This window comes from Symphalangus syndactylus, chromosome 21 (genome assembly GCF_028878055.3).
Source record: "Symphalangus syndactylus isolate Jambi chromosome 21, NHGRI_mSymSyn1-v2.1_pri, whole genome shotgun sequence".
Taxonomy (NCBI): Eukaryota; Metazoa; Chordata; class Mammalia; order Primates; family Hylobatidae; genus Symphalangus; species Symphalangus syndactylus.
In genome coordinates this window covers 45447845-45465947 of record NC_072443.2, presented here as the reverse complement: position 1 = coordinate 45465947, position 18103 = coordinate 45447845, and the positions used below count along the sequence as shown (strand labels likewise).

General features: G+C 44.1%; 1 protein-coding gene across 1 annotated transcript in view; it reads right to left on the bottom strand.

Annotated features, from left to right (window-relative positions):
* The window catches only part of FBXO40 (F-box protein 40), a 38436-nt gene that overhangs the window by 10160 nt on the left and 10173 nt on the right, over positions 1-18103 (bottom strand). The window contains exon 2 of the mRNA XM_055259487.2: positions 503-535. Within this exon, the coding sequence (XP_055115462.1) occupies positions 503-505 (3 nt within the window). The 5' untranslated portion in view covers positions 506-535. The remainder of the gene's footprint in view (positions 1-502; positions 536-18103) is intronic.

The window sequence follows — 18103 nt, the reverse complement described above, 5'->3', positions numbered from 1 at the left end:
ACCTTGCTATTAGAACATGAAACTAGATTGTTTTATTAGTTATTCTTTACAAACTTTCTTCATAATGGCAGTGTAACATTCTGGAATACTGGTGTGATATCATTTAATCAACTACCACCAGAGGGCGGGCTGGGAGGACAGCAGCCATGTCTGGTTTTGCTCGCCTTTATGTCCCTAGCATCTAGCATGGGACCTGGACCTTTGTGGGTATTCAGTGCTTGCTGAATGAAGGAATTGCTAGCCATTTAGATTATTGCTGGCTTTTTGACTATTTTATTTAAACTTTCACTTAAACTCTTTGCTCAAAAATTCTTCTCAACTGTTTTCCCCTTACTCTGTGTCAATTTCTTCCAAGTTCTGTTCAGCATCTCTGGTTTGGAAAAAAGTTCATAAATATCATCAAACCGTAACAGCAAGTCTGCTAGCTGCTTGGGCTACAGGATAAATGAAGGAAGACCTGGACCTCTCAAAGGTGAAGCCTCAATAAACTCCTGGTGCTTACCATGGCGCCCCAATTTCTTCTTGCTTCTTAGCTCTAGGGGAAAATATGAATATAAATAATTAGTAAGAAAAGCAGTTAGGTTACCTATATTAATAGGGGCTAAAGAGACTTCACACACTGTCTCGTTTGATTCCTTCCACCATCCTGGAGGTGTCTTTACCCCCATTTTTGAGTCAAGGAAACAGAAGCTTGAAGGTAAGTAACTTGTCCAAGGTCACACAGCTGCTAAGTGATGGACTCAGCTTTGTAATCCAGGCCATGCTGGCCCATGTTATTTTCACTGACCCCCACTGCCCACTGATAGGGCATATTACCAATCATGGGATGTGTAACTTCTGCTTCCTATAACTTTCTCCATTGTCTGCTGACAATTATCCTGGCATTCTAAACACTCTTCTACCCACAGTCTGGCCTAGGTTACCTTCTAACCTTCTCTTCCACTGGGGCTTCCTGTCCACTTAGAGGTTAGCCTGACATCTAACTTGGTCTAGGGCAGTGTGTAGGTGTCTGTGAAATATCTGTAACATGCCATTTCCCCTGGTGTATTCAGCTGTGCTAGAGCAGGGGTCAAAACCCCAAAGGTCGCAGAAGTTGACTGAATGGAGACTCTGGCAAGTGAAAGAGAAAATGCCCTGTCTTCAGGGAAATGAAATTTCTCAGCCCTGGTTAATTGATGCCATGTGGGAATGTGTTGCCAGACCTGGTTTTTCCAGAGACAGTGGGGAGGCGTACTTTTGTGAGTGGTGATATGGTTTAGTGGTTAGAAGGCAGACCGCACAGGTTTCCACCCTGGTGCTACAAGTCAGTGGCTGTGAGACTTTGGGAAAGTTACTTCACTTCTTTGTTCATCAGTTTCCCCATCTGTAGAGAGAGGATAATAATAGTACCTATTCCATAGTGCTGCTGTAAGGAGTAAATGAGCTAAATATACATGAAACTCTTAGAACAGTGCTTGTTTCACAGGAAGTGATCTATACATGTTTGCTATTATAAAGTAATATTGTATATTTCATCACAATGCAAAATATTTTACTACATAATATATCAAAATAAAAATACTCTGAATTTTAAATGTTAACAACTAACTTAATTTAAAACAACACTCTATTTGAGCCAAGGAAAAATGTGAATGCTGGCCAGATAGGATCTGTAGGTTGCCAGTTTGCAATATCTGGTCTAGAGAATTTGTAACATAATTTCAGCACTGTGTTAGTCTGTGAAGGAGTGGGGAGGTTAGCATCCAAATGTCAGAAGATCCATAAGTTTAAAATCTGGCCAGGCGCAATGGCTCACACCTGTAATCTCAGCACTTTGTGAGGCTGCGGTGGGTTGATTGCTTGAGCCCAGGAGTTCAAGACCAGTTTGAGAAACATAGCAATACCCTGTATCTATTAAAAAAAAAAACCAAAAAAAAACAGTTAAAAAATTAGCGAGGCATGGTGGTGCACGCCTATGGTCCCAGCTACTTGAGAGTGACGCTGACGTGGGAGGATCACTTGAGCCTGAGAGGTCAAGGCTGCAGTGAGCTGTAATGGCACCACTGCACTCCAGCCTGGGTGAGGGAGTAAGACCCTGTCTCAAAAACAAACAAACAAACAAACAAAAAACCATTTTACTTTACTTTAGAATTTGCCAATTCATTGTGGGTAAAATTTCCCCCAACTTAAAAAAAAAAAAAGACATTTCAAATATACAGAAAAGGTGAAGGAATACATACAACAAACACCAAAATATACTTTATCTAGATTCAACAATTGCTAACATTTTACCATTTTTGTGTCCTTTCTTTCTCTCCTGTCTCTCTCTCAATCTCTCAATCTCTCCCCGCCCCCCAACCACACACACACGCACACACACAAACATACACACACAGTTTTGGCTGAGCCACTTGTAAATAAGTTGCCAGCTGGGCGCGGTGGCTGAAGCCTGTAACCCCCGCACTTTGGGAGGCCGAAGCGGGTGGATCACCTGACATCAGGAGTTCAAGGCCAGCCTGGTCAACATGGTGAAACCCCGTCTCTACTAAAATTACAAAAAAAAAAAAAAATTTACTGGGCACGGTGGCATATGCCTGTAATCCCAGCTACTTGGGAGGCTGAGGCAGGAGAATTGTTTGAACCCGGGAAGCAGAGGTTGCAGTGAATCGAGATCACGCCACTGCACTCCAGCCTGGGCAACAGAGCGAAACTCCATCACAAAAAAAAAAAAAAAAAAAAAAGAAGGAAAGAAAATAAAAAGAAAATAAGTTGCTGATATAGGATGCTTTATCCGTAAGTACTTCAGCTTGTACTTCCTAAGAATAAAGACTTATAATAATATTATCTCACCTAAGAAAACTAAAAATACTTTTCTAATATCATGTAAAATGCCTATAGTCACATTTCACCAGTTGTCTCCAAAATGTCTATTATAGTTATTTTTAAATTTTTAATATTTTTATTTATTAAACATTTTTATTGATATATAACAGTTGTACATATTTTGGGGGTATATGCAATATTTTGATGCCTGTGTACAATGTGGAATGATCAAATCAGGGTAATTGGGATATCTATCACCTCAAACACTTTTCTTTGTGTTGGGAACATTATAATTCTTGTCTTTTAGCTTTTTTTTTTTTTTTGACAGAGCTTCACTCTGTTGCCCAGCCTGGAGTGCAGTGGCACATCGCAGCTCACTGGAACCTCCACCTCCTGGGTTCAAGCGATTCTTCTGCCTCAGCTTCCCAAGTAGCTGGGATTACAATCATGTGCTACCACGCCTGGCTAATTTTTGTGTTTTTAGTAGAGACAGGGTTTCACCACGTTGGTCAGTCTAGTCTTGAACTACTGACCTCAAGTGATCTGCCTGCCTCGGCCTCCAAAAGTGCTGGGATTACAGGCATGAGCCACCACGCCTGGCCTCTTTTAGTTATTTTGAGATACGCAATAAATTATTGTTAATTATAATTTTTCTACTGTATTATCAAATACTAGAACTTATTTCTTCTAACTGTATTTAAGAAAAATTTTTGTTGTTTTTTTTTTGAGACAGAGTTTCACACTGTTGCCCAGGCTGGAGTGCAGTGGCGCAATCTCAGCTCACTGCAACCTCTGCCTCCCAGGCTCAAGTGATTCTCCTGCCTCAGCCTCCAGCGATTCTCCTGCCTCAGCCTCCCGAGTAGCTGGGATTACAGGTGCCCACCACCATGCCCAGCTAATTTTTTTGTATTTTTAGTAGAGACGGGGTTTCACCATGTTGTCCAGGATGGTCTCGATCTCTTGACCTTGTGATCTGCCCGCCTCAGCCTACCAAAGTGCTGGGATTACAGGTGTGAGCCCCTGTGCCCGGCCCAAAATTTTTTAATTGATACATAGTATTTGTGCATATTTATGGTGTACATGTGATATTTTCTTATATGCATATAGAATCTGTAATCAAGTCAGGATATGTAGGTCAACATGTCAAGTATTTATCATTTCTATGTGTTGGGAACATTTCAAGGCCTCTCTTCTGGCTATTTTGAAATATACAATACATTGTTGCTAGCTATAGTCACCCTACTCTGCTATCAAACACTAAAACTTGTTTTCTCTGTCTGTTCATATCCATTCACCAACCTCTCTTCTTCCCTCTCCTACTATCCCCTACACCCTTCCCAGCCTCTGGTAACTCTCATTCATTCTCTACCTCCATGTGATCAACTTTTTTAGTTCTCACATATGAGTGAGAACATGCAATATGTGTCTTTCTATGTCTGGCTTTAAGACCTCTCATTTTTGAACAAGGATCCTGATTGCCAAGTCTTTTTAGCCTCTTTAATCTGGAACAGTCTCCCACATTTTCTTTTTCAGGAGAGACAGCCTTAAATCGCAAGGAAATTATAGTCTGGTTCATTCGTTTATTAGTTCCTCCACCCATTCACCCACTCAACAAACATTTGTTGATTACCTACTACTACTTGCCAGTAAGTGAGCATAAGGATCACCTGGACGGCTTGTTAGAGTCTTAAATACTGTTGTTCATTAGAGTCAGCTGTGATGCTTGCTAAACCTATAGATCTGCACTGTTCAATATGATAGTCACCAGCCACATGTGGCTATTTATATTTAATCAAAATGCAATAAAATGAATAATTCAGTTTCTCAGTCACATTCGCCACATTTCAAGTGCTCAATCGCCACGTGTGGCTAGTAGCTCCTCTTTAGGACAACACAGAATAGAACATTCCCATCTTCACAAAAAGTTCCACTGCTACAGATGCTGACTGTACCCCTGGACCTGAGGGAAGGAGGTGCTCCTGGAATTTACATGCTTAACACACTCCCCATCCGATTCTGATGCACATTAATAAATGAGAACCCTTGTTCTGTACCCCACTGGGGCTACTGAATGTGAAACAGGAATCAGGATAGAGTGCTCCATACTCCTAATAGCCCTAGTCAGGGGGCAGGTGAGAAGTCGCAAGCAGGGGCATCAAACAGGGTCAGGGCCCAGCAGAAGATAAACAAAGGTGTTAAAGCCAGAGAAGGAGAGGAACAGAGTGGGGTAGCTGAGAGGGTTGGACTGTGCTATGGTCTGAATGTTTGTATCCCCCCACAAATTTATATGTGGAAATCTAATTCCCAATGTGAGGGTGTCTGGTCGTGGGGCCTTTGAGAAGTGATTATGTTAGAGGAAGCTCTGCTTACCAGGCCTCTGGTTTAATAAGACATGACCAGAGTGACTCCATCTTAAAGTGAATAGCGAGGCACTCACAAGACACCTGTAAGGTTAATACTTATGGTCTGAAAATAGCCACATCCCAAGCTGACCACCGCTTATAATTACAGAATATTTATGGCCAGACAAAACTTCTCCCACCAAGCCTGCAGAGCATCCCGATGTCCTGAGAGTGCAGCCTTTTTTACTTAAAGATAATGTTAATGAGCAAGCTGAGGTTAAAAGATTGATGGTCTTCGATAACACTGACAGCCACTACCTTTAGTGAGCACATCTGCGCATTTCAAGTTTAATTTAGCTCCGTATAGTTTCTTTATAGTTTATTTTTTATTTTTTATTTTTTTGGAGACAGAGTCTCACTCTGTTGCTCTGTTGCCCAGACTGGAGTGCAGTGGCACTATCTCGGCTCCCTGCAACCTCCGCCTCCAGGGTTCAAACGATTCTCCCACCTCAACCTCCCCAGTAGCTGGGATTAAATGTGCGCACCACCACGCCCGGCTAATTTAATATTTTTAGAAGAGACAGGGTTTTGCCATGTTGGCCAGGCTGATTTCAAACTCCTGACCTCAAGGAATCTGCCCGCCTTGGGTTTCCTATAAGCAGAGACACTAACAAAAGAGGGAGCGTTCCTCCTGCTGCTGCAGATGCCCTAGTCTGTAACAGAGGAGTTTCCAACAAATGTGCTTTTTTTTGAGATGCTCTCTCTGTCACCCAGGTGGCACGATCTTGGCTTACTGCAACCTCCACCTCCCAGGTTCAAGCAATTCTCCTGTCTCAGCCTCCTGAGTAGCTGGGACTACAGGCACGTGCCACCACACCCAGCAAACTTTTTGTGGGGGTTTCATCGCGTTAGCCAGGATAGTCTGGATCTCCTGACCTTGTGATCTGCCCGCCTCGGCCTTCCAAAGTGCTGGGATTACAGGTGAAAGCCTCTGCACCCGGCAAATGTGCTTCTTTCACTTGCCTCAAATCCTTTCCTGTGAGAATCCAAGAACCCACTCTTGGTGTCTGGGTTGTGATCCTCTTTTCCTGCAACATCCTTCTGGTGTCCTTGTCTGGGGATGGACAATAAGAAGAGACTCCCACTTGGAAGGAAAACAGTCTGCACAGCATCAATTGGCCGACTTTGGGTAAGTGGGGCTCATTTTAGAGTCATTGAGCTATTCCAGGGGACAAGGATGCTTGTCCACTGCTACTTGAGTTTGAGGCCCAGGACCCAAGGAGTTAGAAGCCCCAGGGTTTATTTGGAAAATGGATTTGGCCCTATGAGATGTTTGCCACTATCTCCTTAGGAGTAATCCACCTGGCCTGAGTGTCCTGCTTCTTGTCTCCTGTTGGCTTGCTGCCTTTGTTTCACAGAAGCCCTGAGGCTGCCACGGGAAGGATGGCCCAAACAGTTTAGCATTTTTTTTTTTTTTTTTTTTTTTTGAGACAGAGTCTCACTCTGTCGCCCAGGCTGGAGTGCAGTGGTGCGATTTTGGCTCACTGCAACCTCTGCCTCCTGGGTTCAAGCAATTCTCCCGCCTCAGCCTCCTGAGTAGCTAGGATTACAGGCGCCCACCACCACGCCCAGCTAATTTTTTTTTTTTTTTTTTTTTTTTTTTTTTTTGAGATGGAGTCTCGCTCTGTCACCAGGCTGGAATGTAGTGGCGCAATCTCGGCTTACTGCAACCTCCGCCTTCCAGATTCAAGCGATTCTCCTGCCTCAGCCTTCCAAGTAGCTGGGACTACAGGCAAGCGCCACCATACCCAGCTAATTTTTGTGTTTTTAATAGAAACAGGGTTTCACCATGTTGGCCAGGATGGTCTCGATTTCTTGACCTCGTGATCTGCCCACCTCGGCCTCCCAAAGTGCTGGAATTACAGACATGAGCCACTGCGCCTGGTCTGATTTTTGTATTTTTAGTAGAGACAGTGTTTCACCATGTTGGCCAGGCTGGTCTCGAACTCCTGACCTCAGGCGATCCACCTGTCTCGGCCTCCCAAAGTGTTGGGATTACAGGCGTGAGCCTCCATGCCTGGCCACCAAACAGTTTAGCTTTTACTTTCCTTGCCTCTCCTCTGACTTAATTCACCACTTGTCTGAGGGACACTGGAAACAAGAAGTCACTCAAGAGCTAGTCTTTTTGTACCTTAATTATTGGAAGAGATGGGCAATAACTTCTCTATTACTGCAGTTACAAGTTAAAGTGTGGTATTTAACAGCCATATGTGACACGATTAGAAATGCCCTTTAAGCAAAAGCCTCTTTTATGTCTGTCCCTACAAAAAATTAGCCCCAGAATGGAGGACAGGAGACTTTTTCTTAACAGTTTTCTCTTGTCTATTAATCAGAAGATCATCTTTCATTGGCTGGTCATGGACAGCCGGGCCCCGCTTTCTAGACTGAGAATGTCATTTTTGCCCTGAGATAGTTTTGTCACAGGATCCCAAGTTACAGCTTGCCCGCTTCCCTTGTTTGGTTCAACATCTTTTTTTTGCTGGGTTCCTTGTGGCATTGCCTCAGGTGACCATGGGTCTGCTTACTTGTTCTTATTATCTGATATGAACAAGGGGACCCTACTGGCTCCAGGAGTTCCTCCCTTGGCCAAATTGGCACTAAGAATTATCTTGTCCCTTTTAGTGGAGCTCGGCTGGAGGCAGTACAATCTTGCGGACAAGGAGTGGTATTCAGCACCTTCAGTCCTGGTAGAGAACGTGGTATCAGTCCTGAAGAGCTCATTGCTAGGGTGCATTTTAACCTATTAGGGAAGGGAAGGTTTAAACTGGATGGACTTAAGAGAAATTTTTTTTTTTTCTGAGACGGAGTCTCACTCTGTCACGCAGGCTGGAGTGCAGTGGCTGGATCTTGGCTCACTGAAAGCTCCGCCTCCTGGGTTCTCACCATTCTCCTGCCTCAGCCTCCCGAGTAGCTGGGACTACAGGCGCCCGCCACCACGCCCGGCTAATTTTTTTGTATTTTTAGTAGAGATGGGGTTTCACTGTGTTAGCCAGGATGGTCTCGATCAGCTGACCTCATGATCCGCCAGCCTCGGCCTCCCAAAGTGCTGGGATTACAGGCGTGAGCCACCATGCCTGGCTGAGAATTTTTTTTTTTTAATATAACACTGGCCCCAATATCCTTTGAGAGGATCAGAAAGGTGGACCTCAGGTGTTACAGCAGCCCCTAACACTATACTTCGGCTTGATTTGCTTTGTAGAAGGGAAACTAAGTGCGGAAAAATACTCTATGTGCAGGTCTTCCTAATGGTTAGCCAGGATAAGGATTTAAAATACGCTTGTATATGCTTGATAGAAGGAAAGAAAAATGAGGGACTAGACATAATTCATGACCACTTATGCAAGAGCCTCCTAATCCCAGGCTTCCCCCAGCTGGTCCCAGACTCCCCATTGTAAGTTCAAGTGCTCCGAAGGAACAAAGTCAGACTCCTAGTTCCCCAGAAGTGTCCAAAGTATTATTAACCCCTCCTAGTTATTTGGGGATGTCCGATGTCCTGCCATCACCTCCTCCTTACCCTTCAAGCCCTGTCTTACATTTGTTCCCCAAAGAGCCTAGCCCCACAAGCACCACTCTCAGTGGGGCCTCTTACCAGCCGTCAAAGTTGACTCTTTGCTCTCTTCAGGAGGTGGCAGATGGTGACAAGGGCACTCTATGGGTACATGTACCGTTTTCTGTGGCTGACAGCCTTATGCTAGGAAAAATTCAGCTGGTTTTTAGAGGGTCTAGGAAAATTCATAGATGAATTTGAGAGACTAACACTGACATATTGTAGGGAAAAGAAAGAGGGATCAGACTGTTACTGCGTCTATGTAGAAAGGGAAGACATAAGAGACTCCATTTTGAAAAAGACCTGTACTTTGAACAATTGCTTTGCTGAGATGTTGTTAATTTGTAGCTTTGCCCCAGCCACTTTGACCCAACCTGGAGCTCACAAAAACATACGTTGTATAAAATCAAGGTTTAAGGGATCTAGGGCTGCACCTAGGACATGCCTTGTTAACAAAATGTTTACAAGCAGTATACTTGGTAAAGGTCATCGCCATTCTCTAGTCTCAATAAACCAGGGGCACAATGCACTGCGGAAAGCTGCAGGGACCTCTGCCCTTGAAAGCGGGGTATTGTCCAAGGTTTCTCCCCATGTGATAGTCTGAAATATGGCCTCGTGGGATGAGAAACACCTGACCGTCCCCCAGCCCGACACCCGTAAAGGGTCTGTGCTGAGGTGGATTGGTAAAAGAGGAAAGCCTCTTGCAGTTGAGATAGAGGAAGGCCACTGTCTCCTGCCTGCCCCTGGGAACTGAATGTCTTGGTATAAAACCCGATTGTACATTTGTTCAATTCTGAGATCAAAGAAAAACCGCCCTATGGTGGGTGGCGAGACATGTTTGCAGCAATGCTGCCTTGTTAGTCTTTACTCCACTGAGATGTTTGGGTGGAGAGAAACATAAATCTGGCTTACGTGCATATCCAGTCATAGTACCTTCCCTTGAACTTAATTATGACGTAGATTCTATTGCTCACATGTTTGTTGCTGACCTTCTCGTTATTATCACCCTGCCCTCCTACTACATTCCTTTTTGCTGAAATAATGAAGATAATAATCAATAAAAACTGGGAACTCAGAGACAGGTGCCAGTGCAGGTCCTTGGCATGCTGAGCGCTGGTCCCCTGGACCCACTGTTGTTTCTCTATACTTTGTCTCTGTGTCTTATTTCTTTTCTCAGTCTCTCGTCCCACCCGACTAGAAATACCCACAGGTGTGGAGGGGCGGGCCACCCCTTCAACATATGATTTATCCTGGCAATATTTGCATATACTTCTGTCTACCTGCTTCACAGAAGAAGAAAAGCAGCATATTATGGGAGCTGTTAAAGCATATGCAGATGGAGTGGCAGCCTGCAACCAGGGGCATGACATCTATCCAGTAGGAGGTACAGCAGTGCCTGACTGGGACCTAAATTGGAGTTATTAAGAGGAAGTAAGTTTGGGCAGCCAAGGTGGGTAGATCACTTGAGGTCAGGAGTTTGAGACCAGCCTGGGCAATGTGGTGAAACCCTGTCTCTACTAAAAACACAAAAATTAGCCGTATGTGGTGGCATGTGCCTGTGGTCCCAGCTACTTGGGAAGCTGAGCCAGGAGAACTCACCTGAATCTGGGAGGCAGAGGTTGCAGTGAGCCAAGATCTTGCCACTGCACCCCAGCCTGGGCAACAGAGTAAGACTCCGTCTCGAGGAAAAAAACAACAATAAAAAAAGGAAGTAAGAACCTAGAGAGGAGAAACCATATGATTATTTGCCTCCTTGAAGCAATGAGAAGATTTGTGATAAAGCCTGTTAATTATGATAAAGTCAGGGAAATTACTCAGGGAAAGGATGAAAACCCAACCTTGTTCCAAGGGCAGTTAATTGAGGCCTTGAGGAAATATACTAACACTGACCCTGACTCCAAGGAGGGACAGGCATTGCTAGGAGTTCATTTCATAACCCAGTCTGCTCCTGATATCTGCAGGAAGCTACAAAAGCAAACTTAGGCCCCTGGACTTCCATAAATCAGCTTTTAGACACGACTTTTACAATTTTCAATGGTCAAGATAGGGCAGAGGAGGCAGAGAAAGTAAAGCAAACCTCCCAAAAGGCCCAGCTTTTAGCTGCAGCCTTAAGCTCTCCACCCCTTCAGAGCCAGCCCCTTATCCCCCAAGCCCTGCCAGAGGAAGCTAGCAGGCAGAAAGCCCCATTCTGGGCCTCTGAGCCACTGCGCCCTGGGCCACTGTGCCCTGGGTGTAAACCAATGTGTTTTCTGTAAGAAGGTTGGTCACTGGAAGAGGGAATGCCCTGTGCTCCCAAGAGTTGGCTCCTGAACCCATATGGCCCAACAGACCTAAGAGTGACCGGTCTGAGACTTCACACCTCAGTTCCTGTTGGACAATTAGCCATTGCTCTGGAGGAGACTCAGGTGACTCTTGAAGTGGCAGATAAGATTATTAATTTCTTATTCAATACGGGAGCAGTTTACTTTGTTCTGGCCCAGCATAATGGAGCCCTGTCTTCTATAGCTGTACAGGCATTGATGGGCAAGCCCAGAAATGCCACTTTCCTTATCCTTTAAGCTGTCCTTCAGGGATTCTGGTTTTCTTGCATGGCTTTTTAGTACTACCTGCATGCCCTACCCATTACTGGGGAGGAATTTATTGATTCGGCTGCAAGGCATGGTTACCTTCAGAGAGCATAAAGCAAATGAGTGTTACTTTTGTTCCTCTCCCCTGAGGAGAGAAAAAAGGAAGATAAGGATGCATTTTTGTGCACCCAATGCATCCAGATCCACACGTCTGTTTGACTTTGAATGGAATGATCCAGATACTCATTCAACCTCACAACTAATCTGGACAGTTCTCCCTCAAGGGTTGCGGGATAACCCACACTTGTCTGGAAATGCTCTAGCTAAGGACTTGAAGAATCTACAGCTGCAAAATGGCACAACTATCTAGTATGTAGATGATTTGCTCATTGCTAGCCCAACTAAAGAGAACTCAGATAATACTACTGTTAAATTGCTAAGTTTCCTGGGAACTAGTGGATATAGGGTGTCACCACACAAGACTCAGATTTCTACTCAGAAAGTCAAATATTTTGAATATGTCTTTTTTTTATAAATTTTTTTATTATTTACTATTTGTTTCTCTTTTTCTTATTTATAACACTCCTCCAGAATCAATTTGGGATGTATCTTAACCTCTGGTACCCAAGCAATAGCCTCAGAACGGAAGGAAGCTCATTCAAGAGCCCCAGACCAAGAAACCAATGTGGGCCTTTTTAGGGATGGCTGGGTTCTGCCACTTATGGGTGCCTGGATTTGGGCAAACATTTCAAGCCTCTATGTGAGGTTCTATAAAGGACAGATTTAAAACCCTTTGATTGGAATGAGAATTGCAGACAAAACTTCAATACTGTCAAAGTGAAATTGGGCTCTGTTCCAGCCTTAGGAATCCCCAACTTGGATAAGCCATTTTTCCTTTATGTGGCCAGAAAGCAAGGTGTGGCCTTGGATGTTCTTGTCCAAAAATTGGGGAATATTCCACAGCCAGTAGCCTACTTTTCTAAGCAACTAGACCATGTGGCTTCTGCATGGCCTGGATGCCTTTGGGCTGTTGCAGCTACTGCTCTTCTGGTAGATGAAGCTAATACACTAACATTAGGATAGCACCTGGAGGTTTTGACCACACACCAAGTCCAGGGGGTCTTAGAAGCTAAAGGGCACCAGTGGATGATGGGAGGATGTTTATTAAAGCATCAGGCCTTACTGTTAGACACACCAGACATAACTCTTAAAGTTCTCCAAGTAAACCCAGCTGCTTGTCTGCCAAACTCCACAGATGCTCTAAACCATTCCTGCATACAGGTTATGGAGCAAATTTATTCTAGCGGGCCAAACTTAAGAGATGAGCCCCTTAACAATCCTGAGACAGAATGGTTTACAGATGGAAGCTGAGCTAATTGCTCTTACTAGGGCCCTGCAATTGGAAAAGGATGTAAAATTAACATTTATGATGATTCCAAGTATGCCTTTTTAATGCTTCATGGTCATGCCGACATTTGGAAAGAGTGGGGACTCCTCACCGCTAAGGACTCCTCCAGAAAACATCACTCAGATATTTTGAGCTTGTTAGATGCTGTTTTACTGCCAAAGGAAATGGCTGTAATTCATTGCAGAGCACATTTTGATGATATTATTAAAGGAAATGCCCTTGCAGATGTGGGGGCCAAAGCCACTGCACTAAAAGAGCCAGTTATGCTTATGGGCATCCTAGTGCCCACAGCCCCAGATACAGCTGAGCCAGTGTACTCCAAGGAAGAACAAAAATGGGCCAGGGATCACGATTTGGCCCGGGACCCCTCTGGCTGGCTAATGATAATAAATTACTAATGCCAAGTGCCAATCAGTGGAAAATAGTTAAGCATTTTCATTATTCCACTCATTTGGGAAGGGATTCTTTATTTCAGTTGATATCTTATTTATTTATGGGAAAACTTTTCAAGACACTAAAACAAATGACTTCAGCCTGAAAGCTCTATGCCCAAAATAACCCAAGCAGCCAGCCATTGCCCCCACCTCTAGTTAAACCTGTCCAACATAGAGGAACTTATCTGGGTGAAGTCTGGCAACTAGACTTTATTTAAATGCCTCTCTGTAGGGGATTCAAATATTTACTGGTGTTTATTGTTACCTTCACTGGTTAGGTTAAGGCTTTCCCCCACTCGATCCAAAAGAGCTTTAGAGGTCTCGGCCAGGCGCGGTGGCTCACGCCTGTAATCCCAGCACTTTGGGAGGCCGAGGTGGGGGATCACAAGGTCAGGGGATCGAGACCATCCTGGCTAACACAGTGAAACCCTGTCTCTACTAAAAATACAAAAAATTAGCCGGGCGTGGTGGCAGGCGCCTGTAGTCTCAGCTACTTGGGAGGCTGAGGCAGGAGAATGGCAGGAACCCGGGAGGCGGAGCTTGCAGTGAGCCGAGATCGTGCTACTGCACTCCAGTCTGGGTGACAGAGTGAGACTCCATCTCAAAAAAAAAAAGAGCTTTAGAGGTCTCTAAAATTTTTTTTTTTTTTTTGAGATGGAGTTTCACTCTTGTCGCCCAAGCTGGAGTGCAATGGCATGATCTCGGCTTACTGCAACCTCAGCCTTCTGAGTTCAAGTGATTCTCCTGCCTCAGCCTTCCAAGTAGCTGGGACTACAGGCATGCACCACTATGCCCAGCTAATTTTTGTATTTTTAGTAGAGACAAGGTTTCACCATATTGGCCAGGCTAGTCTCAAACTCTTGACCTCAGGTGATTCACCTGCCTAGGCCTTTCAAACTGCTGGGAATACAGCATGAGCCACCACACCAAGCCTATCTAAAAGTTTATTAAAAGAAATAATTCCTCAGTTTGGATTACCTGAAAGATTGCAAAGTTGTTTCAAGGCAGGCATAACCCTGCCTTGGTGTGTGGTCAAAACCTCCAGGTGCTATCCTAATGTTAGTGTATTAGCTTCATCTACCAGAAGAGCAGTAGCTGCAACAGCCCAAAGGCATCCAGGCCATGCAGAAGCCACATGGTCTAGTTGCTTAGAAAAGTAGGCTACTGGCTGTGGAATATTCCCCAATTTTTGGACAAGAACATCCAAGGCCATACCTTGCTTTCTGGCCACATAAAGGAAAAATGGCTTATCCAAGTTGGGGGATTCCTAAGGCTGGAACAGAGCCCAATTTCACTTTGACAGTATTGAAGTTTTGTCTGCAATTCTCATTCCAATCAAAGGGTTTTAAATCTGTCCTTTATAGAACCTCACATAGAGGCTTGAAATGTTTGCCCAAATCCAGGCACCCATAAGTGGGAGAACCCAGCCATCCCTAAAAAGGCCCACATTGGTTTCTTGGTCTGGGGCTCTTGAATGAGCTTCCTTCCGTTCTGAGGCTATTGCTTGGGTACCAGAGGTTAAGATACATCGCAAATTGATTCTGGAGGAGTGCTATAAATAAGAAAAAGAGAAACAAATAGTAAATAATTAAAAAAATTATAAAAAAAGCCATATTCGGCATTGGGAATCCAATACCATCTTCGTTCTGCATGGAGACCCCACTCCTCTGCAAAGGTGGAAAGGGTTAATCATAGGCTAAAGAGGACTCCAGCTAAATTTTGCCAGGAAACATCAGAGACCTGGCTATCTCTATTGCCTGTAGCTTTACTGCAGGTTTGAGCTGCTCCAAAGGGAAACTTATAATTAAGTCCCTTTGCATTAACATATGGAAGGCCTTTCCTAACTGCAAATCTCCTAATAGATAAAATGATTCATTAATTACAAAAACATGTTATCAATCTAGGACAAGTGCAAAACGCATTGTGTGAATATGGATATAAAAGGCTTTCCCTCCCCATATGAGAGGAAAATTCTGTTTCAGTTCAAGTAGAGTATTTAACCTTTCTGAAGACTTGAATGGAAGGGTCTGTAGCAAGCAGGTTTCCCCAATGTGGAAAGGACCATATCAAGTGCTCTGAGCACTCCAGTAGCAGTTAAATTGCAAGAGATTCACAGTTAGGTACATTTGTCTTGAATTAAACCTGTTTCTTATGGAGCCCCACGAGCTACCGACGCCCAGTTTGCTAATCTAGTCTACTCTTGTGAGCCAGTAGAAGGTCTACACTTCTGACACCCAGTCTCTTGTGAGCCAGTAGAAGGTTTACACTTCCTCTTCAGGAGAAATCCTTGGAAGCTTCTTACTGCAAAGTGATGCTCTGGATAAGCTTGGGGGCAAGGTTAGTCTTCCTGATCCTCCTCCTGGTCATCTTTTACTTTTACTGGTATGAGTCTGTCCCAGCTGTGGGTAAGCAATATCTGTGCCCTTACAGGATATAACTATAGAACGTAGCTTCTCTTTTATTCGTATCTGTTTTGGGGCTTCTATCCTTCCTTTCACTATTGCTGGAGGTTCAAGTCTGTTCTTACAATGGGCACAGGACTATGCCGATGTCCCCTTGCTGGATTTGTGAGCTATTGCCCTTCTCTAGCACCTCAGGCTTGCCCTAGTGGATATTCCCCACACAGGGACATGCTTAGATAACTTACGGACATACTTAGAGGGACTTAAACAATGGACAGAAGCACAAACGTCTGGCCTAACTTGGAACAATGTAACCCAATGGCCAATTAATAACACTTTTAACAATTCTGGGCATAGGAAGCCATTCTCAGTAAATGAGACCACAGAAAAGTTTCTTGCACTGGGCACCTCCTTTCTAGACCCAAAGATAAACATCCAAACTAAAAAGCTCAAAAACTCCAGTTTTGAAGAATGATTTCTTCAGACTTGGGATGGTTTTCTGTGACTAACCACTTCTGCAGGACACCTAAGTCAGGTAGTCCCATTGTGTTAGGAACAATGGAATCACTCCCTTGATGCTTTGACAAATGCTACTTGTGTCATGGGATGGATTCCTGCAAGACAATGCCAACATACCATAGTCCTGCAACAAATGGACTTATCTGCTACTGATTAGTCGCAACGACCAAAACCCAACTGATATGCATCCCTTAGGAGCTCATTGGATATGTAGCACCAATCTTTGGCCATGATTGCCTTCTGGGTGTCTAGGACATTGTAGATGAAGCTTATCTTGACCCCAGGTCACTGGACAAAGACTATTTTAAAAAGCCAGCCACCAGGCCAGCCTGTAATCCCAGCACTTTGGGAGGCCGAGGTGGATGAATCACTTGAGGTCAGGAATTTGAGACCAGCCTGGCCAATTATCCGGGTGTGGTGGTGCACACCAGTAATCCCAGCTACTTGGCAGGCTGAGGCAGGAAAATTGCTTGAATCCGGGAAGTGGAGGTTGCAGTGAGCTGAGATCATGCCACCACACTCCAGCCTTGGCAACAGAGGGAGACTGTACCAAAAAAAATAAATAAATAAATAAAAAATAAAGCCAGCCAACCTTCTCCACATAACCGGTATGTGGGCCAGATCCATTTTTCATAGGTATAACCACTTGGCCTCATTCTTCCTACCACCTATTAGATTATAAGATGGCATCTGGCATGTTGAGGTCATTGCCAATGATACCCAATGGGCTGTAAGTAACAGCCTGTGAGATATATCTTTTATAAATGCTGAAATGTATTATATGCGTAAGGCTGTCATGCAAAACAGAATGTCATTAGATACTCTGACTGCGGCACAGGGAGGAACCTGTGTTGTTATCAGAATCAAATATTGTATATATAGCCCAAATAACTCAGACAATATTTCTTTGGCCCTCCAGATATGCACCAACAAATTAAAGCCATCTCTAATCCCACACTTTCTTTAGATAATGGCTAACATTGTGGTTTGGGTCAGGGCCATCATGGTGGAAAAAATTCTTTTTGTCACCCCAGCTATAATAATTGGAATAGGCATAGCTTTACGTTGTGCATTTTATTGTTGCTGCATGTTTTGTATGGAATGTAGGGTTTACTAGGCCCTATTCTTATTATTAATCCTTAATTCACAATGTATGGTACTCATATATCATGATTTATAATTATAGCTATAATTTTTATTTTATAAGTTTCTATGTTTAGGATATCAACTTGTGAGTGACCTACAAACCTACAGACCTATCACTCCTCCAGTTAACTGCAACAGCTTCAAGTTACCTCTGGTTAAGACCTCTCCCAACATGACAGGTCCCTTAAAGTTAGGCAGAGTTAACATCAATGACCTTTCTCAGCAGGAAGAGGTTGCAGAAGACTGACCTCTGCCCTTCAGTGTCCCTTAGTATTAAGGGTCCACTCATGACAGAAGGGGGAAATATGTTAGAGGAACCTCTACTTACCAGGCCTCTGGCTTAATAAAACATGACCAGAGCTGGGCGTGGTGGCCCATGCCTGTAATCCCAGAACTTTGGGAGGCCAAGACAGGCAGATCACGAGGTCAAGAGATCGAGACCATCCTGGCTAACATGGTGAAACCCCGTCTCTACTAAAAATACAAAAAATTATCTGGGCGTGGTGGCACATGCCTTTAGTCCCAGCTCCTTGGGAAGCTGAGGCAGGAGAATCGTTTGAGCTGGAGAGGTGGAGGTTGCAGCGAGCCGAGATCGTGCCACTGCACTCCAGCCTGGGCAACAGAGTGAGACTACATCTCAAAAAAAAAAAAAACCATGACCAGAGTGATGTCTTCTTTCAGTGAATAGTGAGGCACCCACAAAGCACCTATAAGATTGATACTTATGGTCTGAAAATACCCACATCCCAAGCTGACCACCACTTATAATTACAGAATATTTATGGCCAGAAAAAATATCTCTCACCAAGCCTGCAGAATGTCCAGATGTCCTGAGAGTGCAGCCCTCTTTACTTAAAGATAATGTTAAAGAGCAAG